This window comes from Blennius ocellaris (assembly GCF_963422515.1).
Source record: "Blennius ocellaris genome assembly, chromosome: 11".
NCBI classification, from domain to species: Eukaryota; Metazoa; Chordata; class Actinopteri; order Blenniiformes; family Blenniidae; genus Blennius; species Blennius ocellaris.
Genome location: NC_137660.1, coordinates 11,005,230 through 11,027,821, shown reverse-complemented (window position 1 = coordinate 11,027,821; position 22,592 = coordinate 11,005,230). Strand labels below are relative to the sequence as shown.

Genomic DNA, 22,592 nt, shown 5'->3' with positions numbered 1-22,592 from the left:
AGAACAGCTCACCTGCGAGCTAATAGCTTTCATCTGCGTGCACCTTATGGATGCTTGACGCTTGTTGTTAATATAGAAAAACATCATTGTAAGGACAGATCCCAGAACAGATTTGGCGTCTTTGTTGACAGCTGTGTAAACACCTGCCACACATTACTTCTTCTGTTTTGTAGCCCCTGACATATGAAATGGTAAATCACCTTGCTGCGACCTCGTGCACGGCTTGCTGGTTTCAAGGGCGTGTTTTCCTTCCTCGAGATGGACACATTACAAATGCATAAACGGATTCCTGTCACTCGCCTGATGTGTGGGCGTCGAACGCCGCTGTGCACACTGGGCTTCCCAGCAGGTGAGCTGGAGGAGCCGGCGGAGCTCGAACCCAAGGCCCGGACTGAGGGATGTGTTTTGGCACCAGAGAAGTGTCCAAAAATAAGTCAGGATCATGGGAGAATAAGTGTGGGTTCTGAAGGTGATCTTTCAGGATTAACCACCCTCCCCCTCGCCTGCCCCTACCTGTGATTTAAAGTCTGGGCTGATTAATCAGACTCGTATCGAGCCTCTGTGCAGGCGAGACGTTCAGATCAATCACAGGAGCCAAAGGGGAGCCTACGGTGCCTCGAACAAATGGGAAGCAGAGAGTGTGTGGGGAAAACGGTCAGACAGAGAGAGCGAGAGAGAGAGAGAGAGAGAGAGAGAGAGAGAGAGAGAGAGAGAGAGATTGAACGTCTTACTCCATACTCCCGGCGATGAGCAGGAAAAGGTTGTAGATGTGTGAGAAGATGAAGAGGAGGAGGATGGTGCTGAAGAACATGGTCATCCAGGAGCCGTGATCCTCGCGGAACATTTTCAGGCGCAGGTAGCGACCTAAAGGGAGCACAACAAGGACACCGCTGTCAGTCTGCGCTTCAAACGGCACGTCGACCGGCGAACATGCACGGGCACGCAAATGAAGATGAAAGTAAATAAATTAGCGAGAGAGATCAATAGCGTCCTCCTCTGTCGGACATGTACCCTTTCGGCGATGAAATTAAGATTAAAGACCTCTCAGAGGCGTCACTTCCGTGACCCTGAAGCGATTGTCTTTTTCCTGACCAATTTGAACATCATGTGCCTCCGCAGAGAATCACCTTCACACGTCAGTCATTCAGTGCTTGCTCGTGCACAATCTGCAGGATTAGAGAAATTATTGTGACCTGTGGTGTTTTTTTCAGTTTTTTTTTTTTTTTTTTTAAATTCGGTCCTGGCTTGGAATCAAATAATGGTGGAATATCTTTTTGGCAGAGCATGAGATTGATTTGGATACGCAGCCTTCTGCTCAGAATACATAATCAAACAAGCTTGTCCTCGGGTGGGAGAACTCGTCAAGTCAGGTTCATTATACCTCTTTTGGTTTCTTGACCTTAAAAGTCTACAGGCTCTTTGTTTTTGTTTTTTTTGTGCTTTTGTATTTCTTTGGTTCTCAAAGACCAAACATATTCATAACATCACGCCTTGGGTTCGTGTTTTGTCCAGTATCAGAGATAGGAGAAAGCTTTTCATAAGTGCAGCTTAAATGAACGAGAGACGTGCCGCTTGTGATTCAATTAGACATGCATAATGTAATTGCACGGCAGCTGCCACGTCCTTGATCCACCTCCCACACTGCTCGTGCAACAGAAACTCTCCACTTTGTACTTTTTGGGTGTGTCACTGCCACCGTCGATCAGTCTTGGTCAAAGAGGGCTTATTAAATAAAACAAATCACAGTTAAAAAGCACTCACGGGGCACCGATTCATTAAACAAATGAAACAAAAACTGAATCACACGAGCTTTTAGTCGCTATGTAAAATATTTTTCTCCAAATTGAGGTCCTGCAATAAAATATGCCAGTGATGTTGGAGCCAATGGCTCCATTTACCCCCCAAATTGTAATAGACTCTAAGTCAATTTAGTAATTGTTTTCATTATGATGCTCTAGAGGAGTGGTGTCAAGTTCATTTTAGTTCAGGGCCTGCATGAAGCCCGATTTGATAGTAAAAACACAGCAAAAATAACATTTATACAAAAACTCCAAATGTTTTTTTATGAATGGCTTATGAAGAAGTCTAATCAATGAAATATGTTCCAACAAAACCGAAACTCATTCATATTAAAATGAAATAATTCCATTTACAAAATTATGCCATTTAAACAAGTCGATTCAAATCAACAATTTTATAATGGAAAATATGCTGTTATGACGTCAAATGTTGTTATAAATCTTCAATTATTTTAATTTAATAATATATAATATGTTTGCAACTTGACATGACAATTTATGAAGCTTTGACTTGATACTAATCAACGGTTTGCTCATGAGTAATTTAAGTGGGAAATATTCGAAAATGTGCTGAAAAAAAAAAACAGTTTATCAAAAGGTCCCATTTGGAAAATGGGAAATTTCCAAACAGCTGAGAAAAGCAAATTTCTCATAGTTCATCATTCAACCTTCATCATTCAACCTAACTGTGTTTACAGCCATAAGAAATAGGGTCTCTTAGCAATGTGCTGTATAATAAATCAATGATATCATAGTTACATTTAAAGCAGCCAGGCTTCATTAGTCTTTATTCTTTATTAGCTCTATTTCCATATGTCTTGACAATAAGTCTGTATAATAATGTCTTTATAAAGCATCAATGTATTTGAATGTTATCATATACAAGTGATATGTTTGTCATTTGCCTGCAGATTTTTGTAAGGTGATTTTATTCTGATTTGTTGTTTGTTGTTGCCGATGTGAAAGTTTCTGAAGAATATTGAGGAACTTTTCGAAAAGAAAAACGACAGTCTCTGTGAAAATGGGGGGATGCAACTTTTCTTAAATGCTGCTCCTGTGCATGCACACCACGGCATCGTAAATAGTTGTTCTGCACAGGCACCAGTAGAAGAACAATAGTAACAATAGCGGCCTCTAGAGAGTGAACTGTACTGGCAAAACTACCCAAAATTCATTTCAAGCATGCAACCATTCAAATGTGCAAACGCAATCACACACACGCACGCACACACACACACACACACACACACACACACACACACACACACACACACACACACACACACACACACACACACACACACACACACACACACACACACACACACACACACACACACATCCAGTTGACATGCCTGAAAAAGGGTAGTCATACTACATTAACACAAATTTTAAACGAGGAGAAACTGACTTACATGTTGAAAATAATATAGACGCAAAGTAAAATTATCTGCAGTCAAAAAGGTCAATTGTCCTTTAAGTCTTAAAACTTAAAACTTAAACTTAAATGTATTAATTTAATCAACTATTTTGTCCTACTATCTTGCTCTGAACATGATTCACACCTGGGAATTAACAGGTGAGACTCTTCCTCCTCTCTTCACCTTTAGAGGATTAGTAGTTCAAACCCCATATCCCCCCCCCCCCCCCCCAATGTCCACATATCCAAGTGTTCCTGGACAAAACACCAGCGCCATGTAAGCTCGCTCTCCGCCGTGTGTGAGTGAATGAAAATGGAATGAGTGAATGGGAGGCAAATTATAAAGCACTTTGGATAAAAGCTCCATACAAATGTGAGCCATTTTGTTTTTGGTTGCCGGGCGCATTAGCGGCACAACAGCTACTTCTCTGGCAGCTCTGTTCAAAGCATCAAGAGAAAAACACACCCGCTCTTCAATGCTATTGTAATTAAGCAGACTGCAAACAACATTGTCATCAATTCCTGCTGAAAAACACACCGCCACACGTTTGCGACATGAGCGTTGTGTGCGAATGTTGAGACTGGAGTAGAGAGAACGCACGTGATGGCCTCACTGTGACATCATCCCGCTCGGTTTCTCAGACGGTAACAAAACCAGGTCGAGCAGGAGCTGTCAAGGCAAGGTAGCTGAGATAAAGACGCACAAAATAAATGGGTGCAATGTCACTTTGAATCAAACTGTAATTCAGGGAAAACTACTCAGAGTAGTTGATTTTTACTTTATAAATTATCACTGGCTTTAAGGTCCCTCATTTGAGCACTAATTAAGAAGTCTTCCATGAGAAACTCTGCTATAAAACTACTACTTATTTCATATTGCTCACAAAAACAACCTCTCTCTTTCTCCCTCTCTCTCTCTCTCTCTTTCTCCCTCTCTCTTTCTCTCTTTCTGTTTCTCTGCTTTATCTCTGCGAGCTGTGATCTGGTGCCAGAAGCGGCCATCTTCCCAGGAACAACTCTTTGTTTTTCTCCCCTCCGAGCTCAGTCAGCGTCCCTTTGAGTTACAGCTCCTCGGAGAGAGCATTGCATTTCTGTGCACATGCACTCTCACATGCACGCACAGCCAGGAAAACAGAATGCTCCATTTATTTTCCCTTTACAGTCAAGCTGGTTTACTCTCCAATAGTTTTACATGCTGCTCACTCTTACTTTGTTATCTACTGTGCACATAAAAAAAAAAAAAACCCCAAAGATGTTGAGCGTATTATAGAGAAGAGGATTGCTGTCAAGTTAATGCGAAGCTGTATGTTCAAACACACAAACAAAAACCTAAAAACATGAAATAAAATGTCTGTTTCAAGCACCCACAAACTTGAACCTCAACAAGCTGGTACTGAAGCAACATGGCCTACTGTGCGGCCACGTCGTCCGTCTTGCTCTGTGGTATTTCAGGGCTCATCACAGTTGCATAATTGAATTGACTTGCATGGGTGAACTTAATTGCCTTCAGTGCCAATGAGCCCTGGCTTAGAATGTAGGTGCACAGTGTGTATCGACAGATCTGACTTTTAAAGCAGCATGGCCCCTCTCGCAGCCTGGGAGATTTAACTCGGGGCTGATTCAAGAGCGCTCAGCCAAGCCGTTTGAGTCACCACACCTCCCCACAGCAGAGCGGCCCGATAAGGAGTGATTCATGGCCGGTGTCGAGGCGGAGGCTCAGCACAGCAGGGGATAACAACAAAAACAACAATGCACGTGGATCAGGCTGCTGCGCGCGCGCGCGCACACACCCACACACACACACACACACACACACGCACACACACACACACACACACACACACACACACACACACACAAAACGAGCTGGTCTGTAACTACAAAGAGTGTAATAATCCTTTTAAACCCTAATTACAAATCACATGTTTTGATAAAGTGATTGTGTTCATGTTAAGATCATATTTACCTTTTCTCAAGTGGTCTCCAAATCAACATCAAACATGTAACTGTGTCTCCATCTACTGGTCATACATACACACTACACACCTTGTACATGTTTCCTGCTCGTTTATTGGACATGTTTACAATACGGCCCTAATTTCGATTATGAAGAACCAGCTTTTCCTAAAAACTGAATTTAGATTGACTGCAGCTACGTCAGCTAACCATTCCAAGTCCGTTTGTAAACCGTCCATATATCCTTTTTCTGTTTTTGCTTCCTCCTGTCCACCTGGACAGCTCGTCAGGCCAATTACCGCTTTTTCTTTTTACCCCACAAGAGCCACACATTTCTCAGTCCATTGAAACACTTCAGCTGTACCAGAAAGACGATACGTCAAAATGTTTCCTAAATTATTGAGAATTGATTATTATTTAATATAAAAATGATCTATCAAAGCCCTTTTTGAATGTAGCAAATGTAAGACTGCTGTATCACTACATGCCTTTGAGCTATGTATAGCAATTAAACTGCTGACAGTAGATTTTGTGAGTGTATCAGTTTTTTTCAGGAGTCCCACTCAGTCCAGACTGAAAGTCTTGATTGCCTCAGACATATGGTTTTATAGTTTCCTGTCTGCTGCTGCTGTGTCTGATAATGGGAGCACCTGTAACAATTCTGGGAAATGCACAGGTTATAAAACCACCAATCTACCTATTGCTTATACAAATAGTTAGAACACAAACATACCAGTATAAACATCTGCACTGCTAAGCAAAGGCAATAAATAATCTGTATCCATTCAAACAATAGCTTTGCTTGATATTCTGGTTGCCCACGCTCAGTTTTACCTGAGAGATCACTCAGCGGTTAAACAGAGCATCATTCACTGCTGCAGACACATGAGAAACACACACCTGAATTGAGAAGTGAAGAAGTGAAGCAGACCCAAGATGTGATCAGAGTTCGTCATGATATCACCCTGGAACAAGTCGGAGACCATTGCAGGAGGTACGTTTAATCGGACGCAGGACAACTTCAACAGTCACTCTTTAGTCCTATTAAACAACAACTTTCCTTTCTGTGTGCATGTTCTACCTGTGTATTACAGGCTAACTGGTGTGGATATGTGTTATTGTTTACAAGCTGGAAGGTTTAACATTTTAATATCACAATTTGAAATTGTACTAATACTTATAAATGATCAATTTTGAAAATATACTTGGAGTACATAAATATGAAAACTACATTCATTGGCAGTCTTTAGATTTACGTGTCCTTTGATTAAGGACTCGAGACTTTTATCACCATTTCACAAACCAAACAAGATGTAACTGGAACAAGAGGATTGCATTGAAATGGGGCTGTATTTAGATAGTGTCTTCTCACTTGGAAGAAGACATAACAGAGTTTTGGCACCACCAGAATTGCAAGAAATGTTCTTCAATACAGGCTGCACTTTGAGTTTGGGAGTTAGTTAGTGAGTGAGTCAGCTGTCAAGATCAGTGCATCTGAACTAAAGAGGTTTTTGAATGCAAACAAGCCAAAGTACTGGAGTCAATACAGACATATCAGCAGTCCCCCAGGTTTCATTGTTTGCAGAATGCATCCCCCTTTTGTTGACATAAAATAGACCATGCAGATAAGCATAGAGGGCAATAAGCAGGAAGCATAAGAGCAATAGACAATAAGCAGGAAGGAGTCTGACCACAAACAGGCCGAGAACATGTAAAGAAGACAACTAAATGAAGTGCACAGGGATGACTCAGACAACCACACCTCCTCCGGCTGGATGTGTTTGGACCGAGGACCAGAGAGCTCAAAGGCTTGACACACCAGACTGTAATGCATCATGTGAAGGGAGACTTTGCTGTTTAAACATTTTCATCATCTTTGATCTCGTAATTGAGCTCCTAAGTAGCTTTTGTTAAAACAGGAGGTTATTATCTCCCACCAGACTGTCTACTGCAACACTGCTGTAGAAGTATTGACTGCATCCTGCTCTTGAATTGCAGAGGCACTCCGCCAGATCGTGAATCAATCGACAGAATTCTGCAGGCATTCAGAGAGAGGCCAGTGGTACTGCTACGTCGTCCTGGTGCTCTTCTCGGTGACCCTTCCTCTGGGAATCCTTGGAAACGTCGCAGTGCTGATCAACTACACCTGCTTCAGGCACACTTCGAGCGCCAGCAACATTTTCCTGTTGAATTTGGCACTGTGCGACTCGGCGTGGATCCTCACCCATCCCTTCACCCTCTATTTTACCTTCCAGACTCAGCACACCGCTGACATCCTGATCCTCTGCCGCGTCAAACAGATCTCCTTCAACGTCAACGTATACGGCAGCATCTTCTTCCTCGCCCTGATCAGTTTTGACCGCTACGTTGGGACGGTGCATCCCATCAGCTCGCTCCGCTGGTGGGGTGTGAGGAAGGCCAAACTGTGCTCCGTCTGCACGTGGCTGCTGCTCGTCCTGAGCTCCATCCCTGACCTCTTTCTAACTCCTGGCGGTCAACGCTCAGAAAACACCACCGTGTGTGTGGATCACATCCAGGGTCATTTCGTCTATGTCAAGACGACCGTCCTCCTTCGAGCCACACTCGGCTTCCTGCTCCCATTCAGCGTCATGCTGGGATTCTACATCATGACAGTTCGTGTTTTGAGGCGTCTGCCGAAAGGCAGAAGGAACGGGGGCAACCAGCGGGCAGGAGGGAAGCCGATGTGGCTCGTCACTGCAGCCATACTGGTTTTTGGGGTCTCTTTCGTGCCCTATCACATCATGGTCCTCACTCTCGTGGCCATGCGGCTCCATCACCAAGTGACACCTTCTAACTCGAACGTGATCTATGCCTGCTTCGAGTTTTTTGAAGCCGTGTGTAGCTTAAGCGGCTGCCTGAATCCACTGCTGTATATCGTGGTCGCTGAGCAGCTGAAAAGAAAACTGCTGTCCTTGAAAAGAGACCACGACAGAGGACTGTGCTGCAGAGCAAGCGGGAGGGTCGAGGCTACTGACAGCTGAACAGATCTGATGAGGAGAGTTTGGCCAATCGCCTTAAAATAACTTGGCATTATCCATGCTGCGTGTGTAGCCGTGGCAATTATTTTGACCCGGAGTCTGCCGTTAAATTGCACAATTATGGAGCAGGAATGAAAATGAAGCTGTTGTTTACCAATAGAAATTAATTCAGAAACAAGGTGAATTGGTATTGCAGCGTGTGTTTTGTATTTCAGAAACATTTTATTACACATTCAAAGAGCGAGAAATATATTCATTCCAGGCCATTCTGTTTTCTGAATGAATAAATATAGCTTTAACTAATTAGAAATGTGAAATGTCAGACATACGTAAATGAAAATTATTAAGTCTGAAATCAAATCTCATGTTTATTCCCCCAAAAGATATTCAGTTCATTATACTGGATGAGAAAAAATGATATTGGTATTATTCACAATTAACACTTTGAAATTGCAGTTAATTCTGAAATCAGTGATAGCTTATAAAGGCAGATGTAAATCAATTAAATTTCAATTGGCTAATTGTTGACACTCATAAGCTAATAGATAAGCTTCATTGTCATTAAAATGTTTGTGATCAACAGCATCCTAAATCAGTGGCTTTTTTTATTTTATGTTTTTGTCACTGGCACCCACGGATTGTTCAGTGCCTTCACTCACTAAGGTGCATAAAATAGCAATAGAAAAAATAAAAAATAAAGAAAATTATTGAGATTAATGACAGTTTACGATAAACCCTTGGCATTAAAGATACTTTAGTTCAAATCTAATGGCTCTCGCTTTTCACACATTGAGAGTGACACTCACAATATCAACCTTACTTACCTTCTATCTATGTCTTCTGATATTTTTCAGATTTCCTTCCCATAACTTTCCCCAAGCCCACCTTCTGCTTTCATCGCAATTCACACACTGGACGCAAAGCACAAGTGATTACTGAGCGGGTTCACTGGTATGAGTATGATGTGAAACATAAGCTATATAGACTTAACAGTCATGGAATCTCTCCGAGTTAAAGCTGCATGGAAGCCGTTCTGACAGCTCGCAGCGCATCAACACCTCCTGAATACAAGCTGTGTCATGTTTTCTTCAGATAGGCAGACATCTGTGTTCAGTGTGAGACTTGAGTTCAAGTCTGATTAGTGACACCACAGATATATACAGGTGAGTTAAAACACAGCTGGTGATGAGTAGCAATGGTTGGAGTAATTCCAGCTGGCGGATGATTCTTCGTCAACTTTGTCTTCACATATTCTGCCCTTGCAGTTCAGTGAACAAGACACTGTGCAGGAAAAATGTGATTGAAATGAACAGGAATACAAATAAACACCCGGCCTTGAAAAACAAACACAGCTCAGCGATATCATCATGTCCATATCGATTCCTGTTCTGCAAATAGCAGTGTTTGTACACAGTCGCGGCTCTCTATTCAAATCACTACTCACACACACATTACATGCATATTGATGCCCTTTCATCTATTTTGAGTTTTTGTACGCAGCTCCCCTAGAACCTGTTTTGATTTCAAGCATCAGAAGAACAATCCTGCCCTCCTTAGGGATTCTAATAACTCCACCGCTGAGCTTCATCTCTATCCAGATCTACGAAGGCACACTCCAGCATCCTCATTCATCACGTCATACATAAGCTGGGACGGAGCATTGGCACAGGCCTGAGTGGGGAGGGGCTGCAGAGAAACAGTCCAAACTGTGTCCAGTCGTGTCCCCAGAGCAGGACTCCTCTGTAACTAAAGTGTCTGGATCATAAATCAAAGGTGGGAAGTGACAACACAAGTCCCACTGCAGCGGAGAGAGCAAAGCTCCTCAGAGAGATGGTTACTGGGCCAATGTACCTGTTCCATTAAGCAGCTTGGTTGCTTGTTCTGTTATTTATGGCTCAGCTCCAGACCAAAGGAGTCATACATTTTGAGTAAATAAGCAATTTTCTGCTGGCTTGTTTCCTCTGTTCCGCTCATCTTTATTGCTCTGTATCTTTATCTCTGTGCAAACACTCGTGTTCTGCTCTGGATTGGAAGCACATTATTAGGCAATAAAAAGAAAACACTGGAAGGTTAATAAAATATTTCAACATATTTAAGGCTTGAATGTCCACCAAGCCGCTGTTTAATTCAAGTCCTCCAAGAGTCTCATTATGACTCTTAAAATCCTCAGTCTTTTTAAGTCAGAATGAGGAGACAACATTAAAAGTTATGCAGAGTTGTTCTCGAATTATCAGAACATACAAGGGGGACTAAAAGATAATAAGAGTCAGGACAACTTTAATAATGAATAGATGAACGCTTTAGACAATCAGTTATCAAGGCCTGAAATGTTTAATAGGTAAAGATGGAGATACAGTCATCATGATATATGGTTCTGCACAAACACTGGCTTCCGACTTTGTTTTACATCTCTATTCCAATAAGGGTATCCAGCTGGTCTTCTTATGTACACTGACAACTGTTTAGGACCCTCATTAGGACACACATGAGAAGAACTGTACTGTGTAGAAAAGTTCAATGCATCAGCAATGTCGTAGTCTGGAAGAAAATTAGAGGTTTTCTCATGTGATTTGCTCATTGGCTTCATTGTAAGGGTGACCATACCAAACAGCTGCAGTATCTGGTGAAGATTGTCTGGCAAAAAAAAAAAGACTTGTGTTTAGATGTGTTCATTATCAAAGAGGTACGGACACAAGATGTTTAAAGGGAAATTGGTTTGCAAGCTACTGTTGTATTTTATCGTCTCGAAAAAGTGAAAAATTCAGATTTTGGTCTTGTAACATTTTATCCATGTGGATCAAAATTCATTTTCAGCTTAATGCATGATAGAGTAACCATATTGGAGATTTTTTTTCTGTCTAATAAAAAAATTGTTTGTTTTCTTCCTGTCAAAACAGCTCCATAAATATACACTGGTATGAGTGTCAAATTACAAGGGCCTATTGCAATTAATAGGCGTAATCTATCCAAGAATAGGGATTAAAAAATAGACCCCAAACATGGAGGTCTGAGCACTGTAAAGGTCCTACGTTTCACCCCTGAAGACATATTCATAAGAGATGATGCCTTCATTCATTCTACACAAGTTCCTTCTGAATATACTGCAGCTATGTATCTTAAGCCTTGTTCTTTTCCATTTCAAATCATCACTAAATCTGAAATACTCTCTAATGTCTTTGCTCCCCTCGTAGGAAAACTGGTCACAAAAGCATCTAGTATTTGCTTTGAGGCAGACAGTGCATGCATAGTTCACCATGACTCCTACTGAAAACTGTTTCCTGCTCCAGCAGCAAACAGTTTTGATGAGGAAGAAGGGAATTGCAGTACAGTCGCAGGCTATGAAACTAAAAACAAGTAGTTTGAATGAAGAAGCTAAAACGCTCAGAGGGAGCCACAGATGACTGTTTTCACATGCATTTAACTCATTCCCTGTTGTCATTTTAGAATGATGGACAATAAGTATCTCTGTGCGAGTGAAGTTAATATCAAATAATGTTATGCTGCGGTGCAGAACAAAAAGCAAAAATATATAATGTTAAATCATCAGCAGGAGGGTGAACAGATGCAGAGATGTTCTTTACCTTGTACACGTCTGTGACACACGCACACACACAGATGATAAAAGACCCTGAGTCACACACACACACACACACACGCACGCACACGCACACACACACACACAGATGATAAAAGACCCTGAGTCACACGCGCACACGCGGCGCACACACACACACGCACACGCACGCACGCACACACACACACACACACACACACACACACACACACACACACACACACACACACACACACACACACACACACACACACACACACACACACACACACACACACACACACACACACACACACACACAGAGCTCCCGATCCTGCCACCCACACACTCACTCCTCTACACACTCTCTCCTCTTTGACCTGCAGCCACACAGCGCTGTACATAAGCCATCTCAGCCTTTGCTCGCCACAGTAATAACATATGACAGAACCCAGATGGCATCCTGCAGGCTACAATCATCAAGACCAGGAAAAAAAAAAAAAAAAAAAAGGAAAAATGAGGGAGTGGAGCAGCACTCAAGCAACAGAGCAAACCCAACAACACATCACAGACAGACACAGAGTTCAGCAGAACCTAACAGGTCTGTGAGGGGCGGATGAAGGTTTTTCACATCACCGTCACATTTTCTGTGAGCTGTTCACAGTGACTGGAGCTGCTGGTGACTCATCTCGATGAGGAGGGATCAGAGTTTGATTGAATGTAAGTGTCTGTAATGAGATGCAAAGCAGGTTCTAATCCGGTTAGGACGGTGCTCCGCACGACTCAAAATACCCTTCAATTACCTTTTAGAGTTTACAAAGCCTTAGTGGGAGATAGGTGGATGTCTTATGCTGATGTGAGGTCTGAGGAAGCTCCGGCGAAGGAACTGGCAGGTTCACTTCACTCATTATGGAGATGGGGAGGGAGATAGTCATTTCCTAGGAAGATAGTGCTGTCAAACAAACCTTTTATGCTGTCACATACAATATATAATATAAAGATTGTGAATGTATGCCCTTGCATAAACCCTGAAATGAAGGGTGATCATTTCATCACAGGGCCAATATAGAGAGACACACAACTACACACATTGACTTCCAGAGCCAATTTGGAATCCCCACTTAACAGACAGGTCTTTCTATTGCTCATCTCTTTTGGGAGCACCAAGAACAATCCTCAAATGCACAGCGAGAACATGAATATGGATGAACACATGGATGGAACTGACTCTCACTTAACTTCTAACAAGGGTAGAAAAAGTTTGCCAAACTGATCCTGAAGGAAGTTTCACTGGTTGGATATATTTAGAAGTCCTTTGACATCTATCTTTCATCTTCACATCATTTCACCTGTAGCACTCAAATTTTGTCAGGGACTCATGGATTTTGACAGAAAAGGTTTTGGCATCCTTTGCTGTCACTTCCCCTGAACTACAGTACCAATTGATATCTGCCAACTTCAATAAATGAACTCAAATGTATCTGAAAATCCTTGAGAAACACTGTTTAGTCTCAGAGGGCTGCTCCTTTCACTAATGAATGCCTGTCTCAGAACTACACATTCAATTTCAATAGGGAATTCAAAACTATTTCCATTTATTAAATGTGACAGACATTGATTTTTTTTTCAGCGATCATTAAATTAATAATCCTGCAAAAAAGTCAAAATAATTGAAACATGAAGTCCTTGACCATGAGTTGCCTTTGCCTTTATATTTGATTAAGTTGAGCTTCCTCTGATCGGCAGCTGCATGCAAACAACCCACACCCTCATTGAAAACTAGACAGGTCGCCAACCCCGCATGACCTACGGTTTAATACAAATGCATAATGACAGCCAGTCCTCCTCTGAATAACCAGAAGTCACTGGCTACCACCCACTCGATTAGAGAGCACACATAGCCTTGAGTGGCTGAATGGCGCGGCATAGGTTGTTTCTTGAACCTCAAATGCCGTCTGAAATCACATTATCTGCCACAACCTATCCATCATCCGGGATTCACCTTGTTTGTATTTCAATAGATGCAAACAGGAAACAATATAGTGCACCTCTGCCTATTCTACAAAGCAAAATGTCTGAAATCCATTAAAGAAAAAGCATTTTGCAGTAATTGGATTAATGACTGTGTGGGCTTCTGGGGGGGGGGGGGGTAAATCCCATTTTGTTACAAATGCAGTGAGAATCATCGCTCGAGGAAGGGAAGTTTAATTGATTGTTTAAATGTTTCACCTTTCTAACACAACATCTGCTTGCATTTTTGTGTTGAACTGACATAAAGCTGAGAATAGCAGCGCAGACGTGAACAGCAGTCCGGTTATGAAAGACGTCACATCTGTTGAATAAAAGCAGAAAACCGCATCTTACAAAAATGGCCGCAGTAAATATATCAGAAATAAAAGTAAAATTGCTGCATGGACTGGATTACTTCCCACAAGTGTTCCCACTGCCTACATACCGCAGAGCAAAAGAGATGGTAGGTAGAGAAATGCATGGCTGTGAAGAAGACATCATGATGTTTACAGTAAGTTGGTCATGTGGGTCTGTGCGACAGATCTATAATAGATGATAGATTTTGCAGGCTCGAATAGTGGAGCTCTTAGGCTCTACCTGGGTTGGGGATTACATAACTGCTCCAGTAAAATGTTGTGCAGGACACATCACTTCTCTCAACCTCAGCCTCGCTTTTCTCGCATATTTGCCTCGTCGGGATTTTTCTTACTTTCAACTCTCGCAGCACACAAACAGACGCGCGCACACACACTGACCTATTCACTCACTCACAAACACACACACACACACACACACGTACACACGGAACAATTCAACTCTCGCACCCACATCTACAGAAGCTCGGACCACCTGTTCAGAGGCTTGTTGGACTGCATTAGTTGTACCTGGCTGTAGGATGAGCTGCACTCATTCTGTCCTCAATGCGCTCCTCACAAAGCGCTAGTGCCATCCAGATACACCCAGCTCAAGTGTAAAACCTGACCGACAGACGGGTGAAGTGCATGTGATGATGCACTCAGTTTACACTTATGAGTCATGCAAATGAGAAAATAGCAGTGGAGTCATACATTAAGGGGTTAAGGGCTTGCAGAGTGTTTACAAAATAACTGTTCATGCAGAGCGTGACATTAAAATGATGGACACAATCAAAGGTTAATATAGTCATCTTTCAAATACCGACAGGCATGCAGTTATACAAAGAAACAGCTCTCCTATTTCACTCCTCGTACTCAACGTCTTGAGTGTGAGCAGCAAACAAGCAAATGATGACGACAAATACATCAGAGACGTAACAATCAGCAGGACAAGAGGCAGAAATATTCCAAACAAAAACAAGGACATCACTCCGGACCTACAGTATGTCAAAAATAACCATTTTCAAACACACAATAGTCTGAATGGATTATACGCTACAATCAACGAGCAACAAACTGAAATTCTGAGTACAAGCAGTAGTAACAACAACACTCAGAGTAAGACTGGATGTGTTTGGACCTCCAGAGGGTTGAAAGGTATTTTGTGTTTTCCTGGAAAAGTATGAAACCAAGGTGAGGATTAAAAGATGCCATATTTAATGCAACCTACAAAACAGTTATTGTATTTTCTGGAGTACTGAGGGCACCTGGAGTACTAAGTTCTGGACCACGGAAAGCAGCACAAGACGAGGACACGAAAAACTGAAATATCACTTTTAGGGTGTTTTGGAGAAGCAGAGGGGCTCAAAATAGCATGTATCTACATGTGGAAGTAGAATTGTGTGGCATGAAGCCCGTTAACCAGTAAAAATCCATAAATTAGCCACATCATTTTAGAAGCCGCAGGGTTCCAAGTGTGTGAAAAAAAGTGGCAGCTTATAGTCTGAGAATTATACATATATAAATAAAACTATCCTTCCATGTGTAGAAATGATCTGACCATGCAGCTCCCCCAGAACACAGGAAGTTAAACATCATCATAGATTCTGAATAAAGAAACAGTCAAATCAATTAAACGATTGCAATCCGAGAAGATAGAATGCCTGGTATCATTGGACAGATCAACTGCCCTCAGAGTGCAGAGAAACTAAAAGCCATGTTCCACTTCCCTGCTTTGCGACGATTGTGCACAAAGTGTCATGTCATCGTGCACGCTCGACTTTCTATTTATCCTCAATGGAGATGATCACTCCCAGCATCCCCCGCCACTCAGCCAATTACACTCATTAATGGTTCATCCCCAGCAGATGAACCAGGGTGGCCAATAATATCCCGGAGTAAGTGTGCGATGAAGGGAGTCGGAAATGAAATGTGTGAGCTCAACAGGAAGCGCCGCAAACTGCTGAGCTGTTTAAACAAGTGAAGAGCTGCTGTGATTGACTCTCTGAGACGGAGAGTCAAACGCAGAGAGTCCTGACTGTCAGCAAGAGAAGGAGAAAAAGTTTGAGGTTGACAAGACGAGATGGGAAAAATTGCAAGTGGGTGAGGAGGCGGAGGAAATGTAACAGAGATGTGAGAGGCGAGCAGTGAGATACTGAATAAAATATGTAGTATATGGAGCTCAGGGAACATAGGGGTAATTAATAACATGGATAAATGATTAATCCCATTTATGTTTACTCATCATGTTATTGCAGGACATCGAATGTTATAATATATATAGTGTTATATACATATATAACATTATAATAGCTTGTCATTTAGTAGGTACATTGTGCAGGTCATATGCAATTTAAATCATCTTGAAACAGAAGAAACACATGATGTAACGGGATAATCGTGGCTAATGTACACATCATCCAGCGCTCATATCTTTCATTCGGTGTTGGTGAGGTCTAAGCTCGAGGAAATAACACCATAATATTCCAGCATGAATTGCAATTTTGATACTGAGAGCAGCACACAACATTTTCGGGATGTTACAGAATGTACATCGCAACATCTGCCTGTCCTGGGTTTTGCTTGCAACCTTTAGAGCCATCTTAAAATGTGTAATTAACATTCCCCTTGAAGAAAATTCTACTTACTGAATGTTCATAACTTACATTATCACACTTCTACGCAATTCAACGCCTAAAAATGCTAGAATATAGTGCCTCTGTTCAAAACTCTGAAGTAATGCCTGGCCACCTGGGTCTTGTGAATTGTAAGAACAACCGAACACATTTCGGAGTGATTGTTAATCGTAATGATATCAAGACACTCTGTCAACCCCCTTGGGTAAATGATTTCCCTGCATTTAAAGAATCTTATTGATGATTACATTTTGCACATCCGGAGAGCTGTAGGCTGCTGCAGTGCAGTGCTCGGGGAGCTGCTGGGGGTCCGGGGTCTGGATTCAAACACAAATATTCTCTGGCCTGGAGGCCTCCACTCCCAATTTGTAGGGAAATGTTTAATAAGAAAGAAACTTGAAAACCTACTTGTTCCATTGACTGCCCATTGTGACTCCAGCAGGGTCACCACGTCAAATCCATGATTTGCAGCTGCACTTAGTGACATATACAAATGACTGGAGTGAGACTGAGACCGAGATTTCTTGGATTGTTTGTGAGTCCTTTTGTGGGATATGGCTACACCTCAGAAGATTAAACAACTATGACAAATAATTTTAAATGATTTAAAAATAAAAATAAAAGATTTCTTTGACTCAGATCTAATCAAAGGTGAAAAGCTAGTTCAGCAACAAATATGAACGCTAGTTGTGGAGATTTACAAAATGTTTTAACGACACTGTCAAACTGACAAAAATGTGAGTGAGTGTAAAAGGTGCATATCCCCGATAAATGACCACAACAAGAAGAGCCCCGGAGGAAGTTTCCCTTCCACAACAGAGCCATTACTCTGCACATTCCTCTGCGATATTGTGCGCATGACTTACCAAAGAGCTGGCGGTGAAATATAAACTTCCCGGCTAACAGGCCAGTGAAAATTGCCAGTATCCAGCATATCACTTTGACGATGTTCCACCCGAGGCCTGGGTACTTGTTGAAGAGGAACGAGAAGCAGTTGCCCACCACGATTACGTTGGCCTCCGTCTGACTGTGAGATATGGGGTCCTCGGCGAAGAGGAGGAAGTTGAAGAAGGTGACGAGGTAGGCCACGAGGAGTCGGGACCACGGGTGTTGAAAATAGTAGCGAAAATGGGCATCTATTTCCATCCTGCTGAGCCCCCCAGCAACACTACACCTGGGAGGGAGGGCGAGAGAGAGAGAGAGAGAGAGAGAGAGAGAGAGAGAGAGAGAGAGAGAGAGAGAGAGAGAGAGAGAGAGAGAGAGAGAGAGAGAGAGAGAGAGAGAGAGAGGTTCTTTCAGTCAGATTATATTACACTCGCATCAGCAGGGCAGATTACAGAGAAAACATCTCTCAGACTCAGATTAGTCGTAGGAATATCAAGAGATTTGGCGTGGATTGGAATTACGCTCAGTTCAGACAGTTCCAGTGACACTGCAGGCAGTACACCTATGCGCAGACAGACGAGCTCAATGCTGAGATTATAACAGAACGACTGCTGAAAGGTGACAGCTCAGCAAAAAAAAACATCAGCGAAGCAAACTCATGGGCGTTGGTGAAACACTGACATTAATAGAATGAAATCTGCCTCAGACACTGAAACGAGTGTCATACCTGGATGAGGAGGAATCTCGAAGTGTTGAAGATCTATAAGCTTTAAACTGCTGGCTTCTGAAGGCTTATCCTCTCAGCCTGGCTGCTCTGTGCACCTCTCTTTAAAAAAAAAAAAAAAAACTGTCACAGCACTTCGTTGGAGCTTTGCTCGGGAACACCTGCCAAGCTGCGCTTGGGGAACTTCCCGACAGTCCGCTCCGCTGTGTTTTCAAACTCAACAATTGTCATTCACCCGTGAGCGCCGGTCTCTACTGCGTAGCTGTCGCCTTCTCTGGCTGGTCCGACTTTGTTGAACTGAACTTCCCAAACAAGTTCCCTCACTTTGACACGGTTTCCTAAAATACCCCCGTGGTGGAAATTTCCTGTGATGCAACAGCTTCAGAAATAGGGCTGCCACAGTGGAACACCCCGAGGCTATTACATTTCACCTGTAATGGCAAAATAAAGTCTTGATGTCTTGTCATAATAATTCTTGTGTTACTATGCAAGAATGTCTTCTCGACACAGGTTTTCACAACACACCCACACCATGTTTATGTTATCATATGCCCCCTTGGATGATACTGAACTGATGCTTCCACTCACGGAACAAGAGGACCTCATTTAGTCAGAAAAAAAACAAAAATGCTGAATTTAGCCTCTATCTCTATTACGTTTTAGACCAAGACGGCAGTGTCATGGGACCTGCTCCCAATGTGACGTCAGTGCCTTATAGTGGGGGAGTTCCTGTGTGGGAGTCAGCCAGAGCACCCAAAGGACACTAATGACAGTGGGATGAGAATATACAAGATTCACACCGATGGAAAATTACCAACCTGGAACACCCCGTATGGAACATGGTGGTTGACTGTAATCTTGATAGTAACAAACAGGCACTGAAATCAATTCATCACTGATATATCTTTAGCTTATGTCTGGTGGCCGGAGAGCTGGAGCCACATAACACAAGGGATGCAACAGCTTCTTATAGGGTAAATACACAGAGACAATCACACATTTTCACATGGTATGGACAAATCCACCTGAAACACATTGTCTTTGAATAGAGCAGCCAGAAAAATATTAAGGACACGTGCACAGGGAGAACATGCAAACTCCTCACAAAGAGGTTTCATTTTGCTGCCTCAAGTTTACTGGTTAACATTCAAGCAGTATGGCGATTCTTGAGGGAAGGATTTGACAATTTGGAACTATTTCATACGTGGTGTAGTTGTTCGCTCGCTCACCTCACAGTCACAATATCCCTGGCTTGCATTAACATTGGGGGGGCCTTTCTGGGTGAAATAAAAACTTGCAGACTAATGACATGTGAAAACCTCAGGAAGACAAGCTTCCCATATGAGACCTTGATACTCCAGTTCCTGGAATCAAACCGGAGTTTACAGACTGTAAGGAAAGAGTGCAAACTACTAGGCCAAGGCAGCTGCAATGAAATCAATCAATTTAATATCAACTTGCAGTGCAGGAGGAAATACAGTTATTATACAGTGTATTATAAGTTATAATACAGTTATTATCTATTCTGGTGTTTCTGGCAATTTCTGAATGGACATCCTGCTAAGAACATAAGTCTGTAAACCCCCCCCCCCCCCCCCCCCCCCCCACACACACACACACACACAGACACACACGCACAAGGTAATGCCACAGCAGTGATGACGCCAAATGTCACAACACTGACCCCACAATATCTCGGAGATACCACAAGCTTGGCCAGGAATTATCCTGATTACACAACTTAAATGTCGGTGTGTGTTATGTGGGACGGCCGACAAATCCGTGCACGTCTATCCTGCGTGCACGTCGGTATCAGTGTGTGTGCAGGCCCGCCCCTCCCTACACGCAGAACACGCGCTGTGCGTAGGGCCCCGCGATCCATGGGGGGCCCCATTTTGCGCAAGTGAATTGAATTTCCCTCGGGATCAATAAAGTATCATCATACTCTGCAAATGCGCAAAGGATGCGCGTGCATTTTGCCGAGAGGCGTGCGTAGAGCACCGCCACCAAGTCAGCCTGAGGCAGGAGAGAGAGAGAGAGAGAGAGAGAGAGAGAGAAAAGAGACGAAAGCGCGAAGCATCACCATCTGACCAATCAGCGGTCAGATGGGCCGGCAGGCAGTTGTTTACAGGTAGAGAGTAGAGAGAGAGAGATGGCTTCCAAACGTCAATACAATAATAATAGTAATAATAATAATTATTATTATTATTATGTTATTGGAAGGGGGCCCCCAAAATAAAATCCTGCTTAGGGCCCCCACTTGGCCAGGGGCGGCCCTGTGTGTGTGTGTGTGTGTGTGTGTGTGTGTGTGTGTGTGTGTGTGTGTGTGTGTGTGTGTGTGTGTGTGTGTATGTGTGTGTGTGTGTGTGTGTGTGTGTGTGTGTGTGTGTGTGTGTGTGTGTGTATCACCCTCCTTTACGCACCAGCTCCACGCCGCCGTTGCGCGCTCAGTCGACAGCCGGGACGAGGAGCCGCGCTCGCGCTCGGCTCTGCTGCCACATCAGGCCGACAGCGGCGCTCTAATCATCCCAAACACGAGATGATGCGAGAGAGCGGAGGAAGGGGATTATCCATGAGACCTGTTGTCGGAGTACGACAGAGGCACCCCCAAATCCTCTGCCATTGTGCCAGAGCGTCCATGCGCCGGGCGGCGCTGCGTCACCGGGTCCCCGCCGGACGGTGCAGACTGTCGGGTCGGAGGGGCGGGGGGTTGGCGGGACGCCGCTGCCGCTCCTGCTGCCGCCGCTGTTGTCGGACTGAGGATGGAGAGACAGCTGGGGCCACACAGCACGCATAGCATCAGTGCAACGCAGCGTAGCCAACACGTTGCCTCACCAGAGCCAGTCCATAGACAGCACTTCCTTTCAATTGCTTTCAGAATAAAGCTCGCAGCAGCTCAGCAGGTTGTACTCGTTGAGTCTCTCTCTCTGGTACATGTGCATCTCTCCCGTAGTCAGGGCTCTCCCTTTTCTGTCCTGTCTCTGTCCTTTTCCCTCTTACTATCCCCAAACCCAGAGCTGTCAAACATGCAGCCCGTTCTCCCCAAACAGGCATCCCCAATCTAGTTACAAGGTGTGATTATTACAAAATAAGCAGTTTAATTTTTCAATAGAACTTTTTTTTTTTTTTTTTTTTTTTTACATCTTCACCACATGCCCGATATTCTGGAGCTCCTCCGACTCTGCAAGACACTTGCTCAGTCAAATGGACTCTGAACATCTCTAACCAACTTCAAATCATGTCTCTTTCCAGACTGGCTCTCTTGAATCATCCATCCATCTTAATACCTCTTAATCCTGTTCAGGGTCTCAGGGCGCTGGAGGCAATCACAGCTGACTGGGCAAGTGCAGGATACACAATCACATGGCAAACACAGAGACACACAAGCACACACGTCCATATTCACACCTCGGGGCAATTTAGGGTCACCAATTAACCTCACATGCTCTTTTGGACTGTGGGAAGAAACCGAAGTACTCACTGGAAACATGCACACACAGAGAGAATGTGCAAACAAGACATAACAACATAAGAATTACAAAGATGAATCAAAGATGAATCGTCTAATATTTAATACCCTGGACGGCTACAAGTTGCTTGGAAACCAGATGAGGAAAAGGTTGTCACGATTAGTCAAGTTTAATGTGACACGGTATGAAATTATTTTGAAGAAGGCTTTACAATTTCCTGCATGTCTATGCTTCTGTCAGTTCGACTTTACTTAAGGCTGGGATTCCTTGTGGGGACTGATCATGTGGATGTCGTAGTATTTATGTATTTATTTATTTATTTATTTGTTGAGGAGAGAAGACAGATAACGGTAAGCACTAAGCAGAGACGGGTAGGTGGCTTGTCAAAGTTGTCGATTTCACGTCACAAACAATCTGCTGCTAAAAGGGAGAAAACAATATGAAATGACTGAAAGACTTAATATTGTTACCATATACCGTAATAATGATCCTCGCAGCAGTAATAACAATAGTTCAATTGGAACTTCTCATTTCGATCTATTTATCTATCTATCGATCGATCGATCGATCGATCGATCTATCTATCTATCTATCTATCTATCTATCTATCTATCTATCTATCTATCTATCTATCTATCTATCTATCTATCTATCTATCTATCTATCTATCTATCTATCTATCTATCTATCTAACTACCTATGAATAGAAGAGAATAGAATAGAACATATTTTATCAATCCAGGAAATACAATCTTTTGCAGAAACATTCTATTCTATTCTATTCTAT

General features: G+C 42.9%; 2 protein-coding genes across 3 annotated transcripts in view; one reads left to right on the top strand and one right to left on the bottom strand.

The window, feature by feature from the left end:
* The window catches only part of tmem117 (transmembrane protein 117), a 46,427-nt gene extending 25,538 nt beyond the window's left edge, over positions 1 to 20,889 (bottom strand). The window contains exons 1-3 of one of the 2 annotated variants that reach the window (XM_080504288.1): positions 20,759 to 20,889; positions 17,593 to 17,900; positions 732 to 864 (exon numbers count right to left, since the gene is read on the bottom strand). In XM_080504288.1, the coding sequence (XP_080360414.1) occupies positions 732 to 864; positions 17,593 to 17,872 (413 nt within the window). In that variant the 5' untranslated portion in view covers positions 17,873 to 17,900; positions 20,759 to 20,889. Of the gene's footprint in view, positions 1 to 731; positions 865 to 17,592; positions 17,901 to 18,338; positions 18,533 to 20,758 lie in introns of those variants that run through there. The other variant, XM_080504287.1, reaches the window with a different exon arrangement.
* On the top strand, positions 6,130 to 8,177 carry LOC308136950 (P2Y purinoceptor 1-like; the record flags this gene model as incomplete). The annotated part of the gene is made up of 2 exons (XM_080505506.1): positions 6,130 to 6,169; positions 7,174 to 8,177. 2 exons carry the CDS (start codon positions 6,130 to 6,132, stop codon positions 8,175 to 8,177), a joined length of 1,044 nt encoding a protein of 347 aa, XP_080361632.1.
* Positions 20,890 to 22,592: the final 1,703 nt, after the last annotated feature.